Source organism: Ruditapes philippinarum, unplaced genomic scaffold (assembly GCF_026571515.1).
Source record: "Ruditapes philippinarum isolate M1 unplaced genomic scaffold, ASM2657151v2 ctg1806_1_1_1_1, whole genome shotgun sequence".
NCBI classification, from domain to species: domain Eukaryota; kingdom Metazoa; phylum Mollusca; class Bivalvia; order Venerida; family Veneridae; genus Ruditapes; species Ruditapes philippinarum.
The window spans coordinates 356,798-369,571 of record NW_026852524.1 but is presented as its reverse complement, the minus strand read 5'-3'; the positions used below and the strand labels follow the sequence as shown (position 1 = coordinate 369,571).

At 32.6% G+C, this 12,774-nt stretch overlaps 1 protein-coding gene and 1 long non-coding RNA gene across 2 annotated transcripts; both read left to right on the top strand.

Moving 5' to 3' along the window:
* Positions 1–119: 119 nt before the first annotated feature.
* LOC132715779 (uncharacterized) lies at positions 120–1,266 on the top strand. The gene is made up of 3 exons (XR_009623732.1): positions 120–248; positions 875–972; positions 1,163–1,266. It is a non-coding gene; the product is annotated as an uncharacterized LOC132715779 (long non-coding RNA).
* Positions 1,267–2,282: 1,016 nt separating this feature from the next.
* On the top strand, positions 2,283–12,447 carry LOC132716000 (adhesion G-protein coupled receptor D1-like). The gene is made up of 7 exons (XM_060699135.1): positions 2,283–2,383; positions 6,809–6,875; positions 7,229–7,314; positions 7,763–7,889; positions 8,371–8,412; positions 9,322–9,420; positions 10,239–12,447. Exons 1-7 carry the CDS (start codon positions 2,343–2,345, stop codon positions 10,278–10,280), a joined length of 504 nt encoding a protein of 167 aa, XP_060555118.1. The 5' UTR covers positions 2,283–2,342; the 3' UTR covers positions 10,281–12,447.
* Positions 12,448–12,774: the final 327 nt, after the last annotated feature.

Sequence of the window (12,774 nt, the reverse complement as noted above, 5' to 3'; positions counted from 1 at the left end):
TAGCTTTAGATTAATCTTGAATATCATCTTTTCCAACTTAAGGTGTCCCTGTAGGCAATAAGTGGTTGACGATGAGAGAAAACAAAAATCTTTCTATTCTTTCTATTTCTTGCCTATGTAGTTCTGAAGGTGGCTGGTCAACAAACGGATGTTGGTTGGTGAAATTCGACAAGAAAACGAAAACAGTCGTGTGCAAGTGTAATCATTTGACTAATTTTGCCGTACTTATGAGTCCATCGTCTGCAAAGGTATGTATAATCTTTTATAACTAAGCATCACTTTGCAATGTCAAAATCAAACCGGTAAGAAACACATCTGCCATTTTTTATAGTTTCTCCAGTGAGCATCAGATTCATCTACATAGTGTACAAATAATGTATTCATATATTCTTATTAAATATTTGTTCAAACCGTCATCAGTAATTTTATGGGTTTTTTTATTAGTTTTTTTTTTTAAATAAAATTATCTCAACAAATCACTTGTTAATTTATGAAATTATAGACTATAACGTTATAATTTTAATAGCTTCCCGCATTATTCATGATATTAAAAGAAAAAATATGTTTGTTAAATGATCTGGAAAAAAAATTAAAACTGTGGGGCCATATAATATTTTGAGGCGCGCCCATGACAAAACCAACATAATGCGTTTGCGACCAGCATGGATCCAGACCAGCCTGTGCATTCCGTGCAGTCTGATCAGGATTCATGCTGTTCGCTAACAAACCCTATAACAAGTACAGAAACTTACAGCGAACAGCATGGATCCTGATCAGACTGCGCGGATGCGCAGGCTGGTCTGGATCCATGCTGGTCGCAAACGCATTATGTTGGTTTTGTCATGACGCGGCTTTTATTTTGTTTCCTTATCAGATAGATCATCCAGCATTGAGTGCTATATCATTGGTAGGCTGTATTCTGTCAATGATATGTTTATTTATAACTATCGTTGTCCATGCTTACTTTTGGAGGTATGTTGCAATTTTTTGATGTTTCCTTACGTGATTATAACGCTGTTGGTCTCCACAGTTTTTTTAAATTTCAATATTTCATCAGTTAGCATTAAGGTTGAATTGTTTCAATCAGTTTAATTTACATATATCTTGACAGCATGATCACTACTTAATTGCTTTTATTAAGTTGATTGTTAATTTTATTCAGAGTATTGAAATCGGACAAAACTGTTCTCAACATGCATCTGGCCTGTGTCTTGTTTGTAGCATACATCATATTTCTAGCCGGAGTAAACCAGACAGAAAATAAGGTCAGTTCACAAGCATTTTATCACGTATATCTACATATCGCATTGTATATTTTATGTCTGTTTTTCGTCATAATTATGCTTTATAAATTGCCAAAGATTTCTAAATAAACGATTCGTTTAGTTTCTAACCTTCTTGTATATACATATTATGAAAAATTAGTAGATCTTTATAAAATCCCTATCCTTTCTGATTCAAATTACCAGATTAGTGCACTTCAGTAAGAATTTCACCACAAACTATTTGTTAACAAATGTCAATGGTTAAAAAATGAAAGGTCTGAAAAGGGATCTATGAAATCTTTGAAAAACTGTTACCCATTGTTGTAGTTAAATTTATTTTTTTTTAATTTTTAATAACCCACCCATGACAATTAATATTGAAGGGGTATCAAATTGGTAATATTTTTACAGGGAGGCCCTGTACAGCTAAAAGCCGTTTTTTCCCCCTTTGGCATATCTTATGGGGTTCTTCGTTTAAAGCCGGGGAAAATTTTTCTGCTCGCCAAAACGTGATTTTCCCCTTTTAAAACCCAAAAATGCATAACCCCTTCTGATTGCCGGTTTGTACGGTGAAATAACCCAAAGGGGGTGCAACCCTAAAAATATATATACGTGTTAAAGTTTTCTGTCGATTGCTCATTTATATTTATAACCAAATTTTATATAATTTTGAAAAAAGGGACCCTTATAAATTTTTATATTGAAGAGGTTAACATCAAGGGAAAAAATTGGGAATTTTTGCTATTTGTTTATTTCCAAGCATATTAGAAAAAGTTTTTTTTTAAAATCTTTCTGCTTTAACCAAATTTTGCTCTTATTCTTCTATCAAGGGACCGGGACAGGGTTTTAATGAATCTGCTGAAAAAAAAAAAGTGCCCGGGGGTTATTTTTTTCAAAATTTGAAACAATTTATCCCAAAAAGAAAAAAGAGTTACTTTCAAATGCTTATTTATCTATAATAAATCTAGTTTCTCAATCCGTGGACGTTTACCCGGATGTAACAATTTCAGATCTTATTTAATAACGACTATTTTTGTTAATATTTCAGCAATACCGGTCATAATTGTGGCAATATCTATGGGGTCGGTGGCGATGGATGGATATGGGGACGAAAACTCGTAATGCATGCTTTTTATTGTTGTTTTTTTTTTCTATTTTTTCTCAGTTGTTTTATATTATTTTCATCTAATTCATCATAAGTTTTTATTTCAATTTCAGCACTTTTTTTTTTTTGAATTTATTTATGTGTTTGGCGGGGTAGGGGTGAGTAGAATGTAATACTATATTGTCATAAACCTTGGTGCATTATTAGACGAACGCGGGGAGGGGGGTAGTGTAACTAATTCCATCGAAATTCAGTAAGCTCCAGTTGGGGAGCTTAATGTCACATTTTATTCTACATCAATCAATCAATTCAACTTCTGAAAGGCTCTTAGTTTTCTTTTCTTGTGGTAATATTTTACATTCTTCAAAACAGTACGTTTATATATTTATATAATATTAAAGCACATGATTCTTACCATTTTGTTAATACGAGTATGTAGAATATAAATTGAATAGAACATCTGAATGTCAATGAAATTGGGTTTGGGAAAAACGGGTTTTGGGTTTTCCCCAGGATTTAATGGGAAAGGGAATTGTTTTCTCTAAAATATTTGTCCCGGGTTTGAGTGAACTCCCCCGATAAAATTGCAAAAGGTTCAGGGTTTAAAGGAAGGTTACTGATGTCCTCAAAATATCAAAGGGAGGTTACTGTTGCCCTCAAAATATAGTAAATTAGAGTGACCTCCCCTGATAACATTACAAATGGCGTCAGAATTCAAAGGGAAGTTACTTGTATCCCTCAAACTATTGTCGGTTAGAGGGACCTCAGCCCTGAAGCATTACAAATGGCGTCAGGGGTTCAAAGGGAGGTTTACTGTTGCCCTCAAACTATAGTCTGTTAGAGTGATCTCCCCTGATAACATTACAAATGGCGTCAGAATTCAAAGGGAAGATACTTGTACCCTCAAACTATTGTCGGTAAGAGTGACCTCCCCTGACAGCATTACAAATGGCGTCAGGTTCAAAGGGAGATAACTGTTGCCCTCAACTTATAGTCGGTTAGAGTGAACTCCCCTGATAACATTACAAATGGCGTCAGATATTCAAAGGGAAAGTTACTTGTACACTCAAAACTATAGTCGGTTAGAGTGACCTCCCCTGATAGCATTACAAATGGCGTCAAGAATTCAAAGGGAAGATACTTGTACCCTCAAACTATTGTCGGTAAGAGTGACCTCCCCTGACAGCATAACAAATGGCTTCAGGTTCAAAGGGAGATAACTGTTGCCAGCTCAACCTATCGTCGGTTAGAGTGAACTCCCCTGATAACATTACAAATGGCGTCAGAATTCAAAGGGAAGTTACTTGTACACTCAAACTATTGTCGGTTAGAGTGACCTCCCCTGATAGCATTACAAATGGCGTCAGGGTTCAAAGGGAGATTACAGTTGCCCTCAAAATATAGTCGGTTAGAGTGACCTCCCTTGATAGCATTAAAAATGGCGTCAGGGTGAAAAGGGAGGTTACTGTTACCCTCAAACTATAGTCAGTTAGAGTGACCTCCCCTGATAGCATTACAAATGGCGTCAGGGTTCAAAGGGAGGTTACTGTTGCCCTCAAACTATAGTCGGTTAGAGTAACCTCCCTTGATAGTATTACAAATGGCGTCAGGATTCAAAGGGAGGTTACTATTACCCTCAAACTATAGTCGGTTAGGTGACCTCCCCTGATAGCAATAAAAGTGGCGTTTGAATTCAAAGGGAGGTTACTGTTGTCCTGAAAATATAGTCAATTAAGAGTGAACTCCCCTGATAACGTTGCAAATGGTGAAACAGTTCAAAGGGAGGCTACCATTGCGCTTAAAATAGAGTGTGTTAAAATAATGGTACTCTTAAAGACAAGTTACGATGTCGTTGTTAGACTTTAAACGTTACATATAACGATTTCACAAGAATTTTAATAACATATAGAAGACTGCAAGACTGTTCGATATAATGACACATTTGAATATGTTGTCATTATATTAGAAATTTTCGACCATGCGACCACATACATGCATCGAGGACATATTTTATGGAAAGTGACCGTGCGACCACATACACGCATCACAAGATTCCCCTTCTCTTACGAGAAAGGGACAAATAGTTGTCCGCCCTTTTATTCAAGGGCAGACTTAACAAAATATGCCATTGCCTTATTGCTATCGATAAGGAGGCTAATTTTCACAGATATGCATTGAATTGGTTTATATACGACAATATTTATGCAAACCAAGCGGGTTATCAGTTAACGTCTTTTAAAGTCTGCTATGGAATTTTTAAAAGATCTTATATAACTATTTTGAAAATTTTGACTTTAAAGTATTTTCTACTTTTCATTCTATGCATACAACAGAATTACTTTAATTTTGAAAACATGAACGTTTCAAAAACGTTTTATATGCATATACTATACATTTCACACTGTTTTCAAATATATTTACCTTGGGGCATTTTTGCCAAAGTACAGGACAACTATTTGAGCCTTTGTTTGCATATAAATTTATATCAATGCAAAAAATAGGTAAGCAGACTGAAGCCTTATAAGTAAAACTCAAAGTAAAACGGATTATCATATTTTATGTGCTTTGATAAAGCACAGTAGGCAGTGTTGTTGCTCGTATCATAGTTAGGTACCATTACATTGGACTGTTTTCTTTTTTTCTTATTTGACCAGTTTTGTTTCAAATAGTTACAAATGCGAGTACACGGATTGATAAGGAGTTGCGTTAAGTTTGGGGAAAAGAATTATTCTGAAAATTTATATTTCATGGTCTTTTATGTGAAGAAACAGTTTTAATTAGTTTAGCGCAAACATACCTATTCCTCTGTTCATGTAACCGTTATCAAAAGCTTTCGATTCCGTTTCCTAGAATTTATCAGTTTTTGTGCCATAATAAGAGGAAAAAAAGAAAACACGGTTATTAACCGAGTAGGCCTCGAATTTGAGAGTGGGACACCCTAATCACTAGCAACCACTCTCCTTGTTCATGTTATAAATAAAAAATCACAAACATCCATTGCAGCTTGCTCTGTGCTATAAATTAACTCTGTGCTATTATTAAGATCACGCTTTAGACATAGAACCACTAATTATCATCTACTGCAGACCTACACTATAGGTACATGTAAAATATTGACCGCTGTAATTAATTAAAACAGAACAAATTAACGGATCCCGTCGTTATCTTCTTATTCAGTAATAAATTAAATGGCGTATCAAATGGGGAATTACAAAATAGGTGTTACAATGTACAGGTTCTTTTTACTTCCGATCATTGTATCATAAATGTATATTGCGAGATGTCACAATTTATTTTGTTTAATTTTTTTTTTATTATTATTTTTTTTTTGCGTGTTTCTACGCACCAAACATACAAACTGTTTATTCGATTGATTAGTATATTTAAATATGGCTTTTCAAACAAATACATGATCAATATAAAAATGTATATGCTTTCTCGACTGACGAATTGATGTTGAGGGCTCTCAGGTGTATTTGGAAAATAGAATGTAATGGTGATAATATTTTTTTTAATAATATATTTAAAAAACGTTTTATCAATCAAAAGTATTGTATAAGTGTTTTCACGTATTATACCATGTATACTTAAATTTTAGTTTTACCTGATTGACTCTGATAAGAGATTACGAATATATTAGAATTCTTTTTTTTTTTTTTTTTTTTTTTTTTTTTTTTTTCTTTTTTTTTTTTTTTTTTTTTTTGTTTAAGTTTTCAGTGTTGCAGACATATTTTGTTGACAATTAAAAGCATCGTAATGATACACTTTACGATGGAGTGAAATCACAATTATCTATGATGGGACATATGATTTTGTTATACTTTGAGTCAAATTTAAGATTTAAATCCTAACTTTCCCCGTCGTTTTCAATATGCCATTGAAATAGGTTTGTAAGCATTGCTTAAAATAAATGGAAAGTTTTAAGAAATTTTGAAAATGTATTTAAAAGAAAAAAGGTTGTGAAGTGAACAAAGAACGTGGTCTACATGCGCACCTTTCAAACGACACTAGCAATCCAAGAAAATAACCAATAAGATATCAATATGCAATAATAGCCTTTACTGCGTTAGTCACGCAGTATAAATATGATATATTACGATAATATATGATATGATATATTGCTATAAAATACTACAAATTCAGTTATTAATCGCACATACTATGTAACTTGAATCTTTTTACTTTTCTGAAAACCCTAGAACATTTTTCTCAAGTTTCGTTTCCTTGAAATATTTTCGCTCATCTGCAGACATACAGGTTTTACAAGCTTAGGGAGTAACTCTTTGGATACTACAGAAGAACACCAAAATTATAATGCTTTTTATTTGATGAATAAACACAATCGAAGTTGTTAATTAAAACTGGTCAATTCAAGCTGGAATTTAAGCTAAATGGTTTTCAAATCTTGCTAATAAAATATTTTGATATTTTAATTCAGATGCTGGCTGTCTGCTAAGTCGGATTTGATCTGGGCATTCATAGTTCCCGCCCTTATTGTAATGCTGGTAGGTAAACTATTTCACACAGGCAGCTTTTCTGACATGCACGTCCATTAAAAATATATGGGCAGGAAAAATGGATTTTGTACGCTTTTCATATTGTATTGTTGTCACGGACTGAATAGTGCCTTTGTTGGTAAAATTAAAAGAAGGGGGCCAAAAAAAAAAAGCCGCCCAATATAATCACGTACGTAATGTTCAAATATTGAAAATATACTTTCAAAATCTAATATTTATCATTTATATATAATAAGTGGCGTACTCTGGTATACGTTTGCAAAACGTACATGCATAACGTGTACAAAACCATTCTTTTTAATAAATTGCGGAATTATTCATAAAAATATGTATTCTTACAGATTAATATGGCGATTATCATCTTGGTAATAAGAGCCATGTTTGGAACCTCTGCTCTGTCAAAAAAGTCAAGAAATGAGAAGGCAGTGTACGTATATCATTTCAGTCTATCAAAATTACAATCTGTATTTTCACTATTTACTGTCGTGCTTTTTTATTTTCAATGGTTTCATATGTTTTATTTCAGTTATGTTTATAACTTAAGTTTAGACATATATTTTCGCCTGCATTAATTGAAGCGCATTACACAGCACTCCATAATTAACAAGAACTAGCCATATAGGTAGTGCCGAGAAGGGCTCGAACAAACAATTCCTGGAGTGAGAAACAGATATCTTAATTACCAACTATTTATCAATAGGTCACTACTTCCTACATTATTAACTAAGTCAATATCTTTGAGAAATGTTCTTTGTTCAATTTAAGTATAACCATTCAAACAAGCATAAATAAATACAATACTCGTATATAAATAAACATTGATCGACTACAATTACAATGTCATTAGACTAGTTTTCCTTAATTCTATTCATCAGGGCTGGTGCACGGAGCATTGCGATCCTAATGCCAATCATGGGAATCACGTGGGTTCTCGGAGTTTTTTCTGTCAACGAAGACACGGTTGTGTTCCAGTATCTGTTCGCTTTATTTAACAGCACGCAGGTACCGTGCAATCAATGTCAACTGACATTTTATTACAACCAGTACAAAGCTAAGCAAGCTTGCAGCCTGACCAGATCCGGTTGCATTTTTATACCTTTGCTCAATCTGACCAGACTCTATATATTTCTGATAACCACGAACAGGTGTTTAAAATGCAATATTACGTGTGAAGACAATGATGTGAAGGTAGAAATTGAGAATACTGGTCTCAAGTTCAGTTGATATTTATGTTATCCAAAAAAATATTTTTTTGCAGTCATGACTCTGACTCTATTAATTGTATTTTATACATGAACAGTTTCAAAAACTATTTTTCCTATGTCGAAAGAATTTTAAACAAACAAGCTCTTCATGTATTTGAATCAGTCAATTTTTCTTCGACATATGACTCTAATTTACTACAATAAAAAAGATTGTTATATGAATGCCATATTTCGTAAAAATAATAATAATATTAAATTGGCTTTACATTTGTTTTCAGGGAGTACTAATATTCGTATTTCACTGTGCAATGAACAAAAAGGTATGTATTTGAAGTGGTTGTAGGTAGAATCTTTATAAAAAATTGTCGACGAGATTTTAAAATATATCGGAGATTTATAAGTTAAATCACACTGGTTCTGTGTGAAAGGTTTTTTTATTTTTTTTATTGTTTCTTTTTTTTTTTTTTTTTTTTATTGTTTTTTTTTTTTAATTTTAAGATAGAGTCTACAATAACGTATGCATTTTCACGTCATATATATTGGATTCCGAAGGACCATGTACCAAGCGTGTTCACCTTTTCGCGTTAGATATATTTTATTCTGTTAAAAATGGCTTTGTACTAGTTTTTGCATCATTTGTGTAACTAGTTTTCGTGCAAAACCTATTGTAAACGAATAATCCATATCCACCAAATAACATGTCCTCAATATATATCTTTCAACACCGTAACTCGACGAAGCTTTTACAATTTTCTTACATTCAAAAACAGAAGTAAAATACAAGAAACGGTGAAATAATTATTTCAAAAACAGTTACATGTACAGTATATGTCCTGGGAAATAAGTAGATCGAATGCCTTGCAGAAAAGGTAATCTTTGTCGAGCAGCCTCTATTTGAAAGACCTAGTTAAGCGAATATTGTATATTTTAGCTTTATAAGTATTTGACCGCAAACTATGTAGCTAGCACGCGCAAGTTCGGTGATTTACCGAGATGCTTGTTCGTGCCTTAAGTCCTTAACGCTCGAATAGAAAAGTGGGTCTTTCTTTAACGAGAATCTTAATGTTATTATACCAATTTCGGGCAAACTTACTATCAGCCAAATTGAAGTTCATTTTACATCCATTTGAGGTTGAATATATAGGTACAACATGTTGTTGAGGATGTATACCCGGTATGAAATCCATGTTGTTTCACACTAATTATTCATTCATACTTCGATTTTACAGATTCAGAAGGCGTTTAGAAAGCAAAGATCAAAATGGATGTCATTGCGAAGCTATACTATCGAAAAATCTATGTCAAACAGTATGGCGTCATCCAGCATGGTACATGATTACACTTTTATTTCGATATAGGCAGAAAACTAAAGCTTATAACCATTTTTACAATAATCAAAATTGTCTGAAATTAACGTTCTAATTACATTTCAAAATTTCTGGTGCATGTATGAGAAATACTCAAATCTTGTGTATGAAAATCAATAAAAGTAAAATATTGATAGAATGTAAAGTGATTAAATAAATTTATTTTTTTTATTTCTCGAACATGCATATGTGTGCATAGGTTCGAATCTTTTCAATACTCTTCACTGTGGATTTGAATTCCTTCAGTTACACATTAAAATCCCTAAAATCTAGGAAATCGTTTTACTAAGGGGCCTGCGCTTATTCCTTTAGTATTAATCCGGTAGGTCATACAGCTATAAAGTCTCTGGATAGGCTACGTACATCTTCCTCTAACATAAAACTTGATAATTGAAAGCAAGAAATAGGTGATGAATTTCACTATATTTTTAAATGTACTTATTTTAATCATGAAAGACACAGGTATATCAGTAATTATTATTCAAGGTTTCCTAGTATTTTAAATTTTCAGGCTCTAATATGTAGCGACAACAGAAATACTTTATTTAATCTAGCCATTTTTGTCAAAGCTATAATGCTGAAATTTCAATAAGTCATCTTCCTTATTTACTTATTTACTCCATGCCATGTTTGTATTATTATTTTTTGTTTTGTTGATTGTTCACTCTTGTGCCCTTAAGGGCCATGAGTTTTGTTTATAAATAAAAAATAAAATGAGATTGTCGATAGGACTTTCTCACACTCTGTCGATTTTTTAAAATTATTTTCATGATTTACAGAAATCAACAAGACTTGATGATGGCAAGGAATCAATTATGTGATAATTAGGAACAGTCGAATAATTATCTCTTGACCTATGGCTAATAATTTTTTCAACGATCAAGAAACAACAGAAACCAAGAAAAAACTTTTACGATAATCTGGGATTGGCGATGTGTATATTTTAGAAATTTTATTACAAATTATTTCACTTAAGCGCTACTAATTTCATGTTATAAACATTTAATATGTTTTAAATTCATCATTCATCACATGTTTGCGATAAAAAAAATACTTTTAAGGCACAATTAACAAATGATATAAGTCTTAGTGATGTTTATCGGCACTTTAACACCGGTTTGGAGTTTTGATGCGTATGAATTAACTACGAAGGGTTCGTTTCGTCAGAAAACACCATACTAAAGCGTTGTGGTTGAATATGCTGCGCTACTAATAGTTAAGGGCTCGAGACAAAGCACTTGTGTAAGCTGAACTTTGTGTGTTATAACTATTTGTTACTGTTTTTACTATACTTCCTGGAGAACTAAAACTGCCACTGCCTTGGCAAAGTTATCCCCGCACATTTTGGCAAGGTAAACAGTCAACTCGCACCTTTACTAACTCTGCACAGGTGAATTTGTCCCATTATTAAAAATTCTTCTGTTCGATATATTGTGAAATATTTGCTGTTGGGCCTGCTTTGAAATTATATTAAAAAGTCTCCTGTTCAAAAAAAACGTATGAAACTATGTGATAAAGTTTGAAAATCCTGAAAATATTCCCGTCCAGACTGTTTCCAAGGTACGAGTCCACTAGGGTCATTATAATGTCGAGAGCAAAACTTGGAGTTTTAACAATAGCTGTCTGGCTGGTATTATGATGAAAGCAAGTAGAAGGGTGCGGGGCATAATTCTGGTAAATTGCGAAATTTTTGCCTTGATATTCAACAAATTCTTCAAGTTATATCCGTGATGGTTTTTGAGCAAATTATGAAAATATATTTTTTTTTTTAAAAATTGAAAGGGAGATAATTGAGCAAGAATGCTTTCTAGGGTTATTTATCCTTCAGAAATGCAGGAAACAAGTATTCCAAGTTTTAAGAGACCACAACCTATTATCTGTTAAAGTGACCTTGTCACCTTAAGTGTGACAGAACTCATCCTGGTGTATCGACACATCAAGTTTCAATGTTACAGCTTTATTTGTATTTAAGTTAATGACCACAGACATAAAATTATCTAAAAAGGGTTAACTGACAACGAGTGAGTCATGACAATACTTCTTCTTTTCTTTTCTATGAAAAATGGAGCTTAAAATGACAAAACAAAATACTTAAGGGGGGGGGGGGGGGGCAGCATGAAATAGCCAAATATACCTAAATACACCCAAATATTGCCTAAATATACTAAAAATAAATGTTTTATTATGAAAACAATTTACACTTTCGCTAAGGTATAATCTAACATACCAAAATATACATTTTCCTATCATTGTGTTTTGAACCAAATTATACCCAAATACAGTATACTCCATTAATGTTGTAATATATTTAATTTAAAAAAAATAATACATGGACACTTGTATGAAATTTTAATAAAATTGTACCCTAAAAAATTAAAGATCCTGTAACACAATTATTTATAGTTTTATATCATAAATATGATGCTCAAATTAAGATTGATCAATTTTGTAAGTTCCAAAAACCATTATTTATAAAGATATTACCGAATTTAACATTTCATGTAAATAAAGAGAGGTAATAAATTTTTTGTTTCTATATAAAGTCTCAATAAGAAATGAATTAATATAATGTATTTTAATGATTACATAATTATAATATGAACAAATATTTGCAGTACATATTTTACATATTCTTCAATGTTTAAAAATTGTAAATATATATATATATATATATAATTTCACTTAAGTGTGGTATACAACCACAATTACAACATACAGGATCTTTAAATGTAGACAACAAATATTATCATATCTTTATCTTTAATTGCAAGTATTTTCATTAATGGACCTAGATCATAGTTTATTTTCTAACAACATCTCAACTGCCCATTTCAACGGAATGAATGGAAGTTATAGACGTTTTAGTCATATTATTTTATAAATGAGCTACGTCACGACAAAACCAACATAGTGTGTTTGCGACCAGCATGGATCCAGACCAGCCTGCGCATCCTGATCAGGATCCATGCTGTTCGCTTACCAACTCTATTACAAACTGATAGCGAACAGCATGGATCCTGATCAGACTGCGCGGATGCGCAGGCTGGTCTGAATCCATGCTGGTCACAAACCCAGTTTGTTGGTTTTGTCATGGCACGGCTCAAATATTAATTCATTTTCTCATTATAATCTTTATTTTATACAAACAAAAATTAATATTGCTATATTTGGGTGTATTAAAGTATTTTGTTCCACTGAAGGCAGGCTAATCACTTCTATTTCAAGCAGGTAAAGTGGATTTAACTGACATTCTTGCAGCATTCTACTCCTCAAGTCACTTTCAAAAGATGAATTGCTTTTGAAAAAACAATTAAA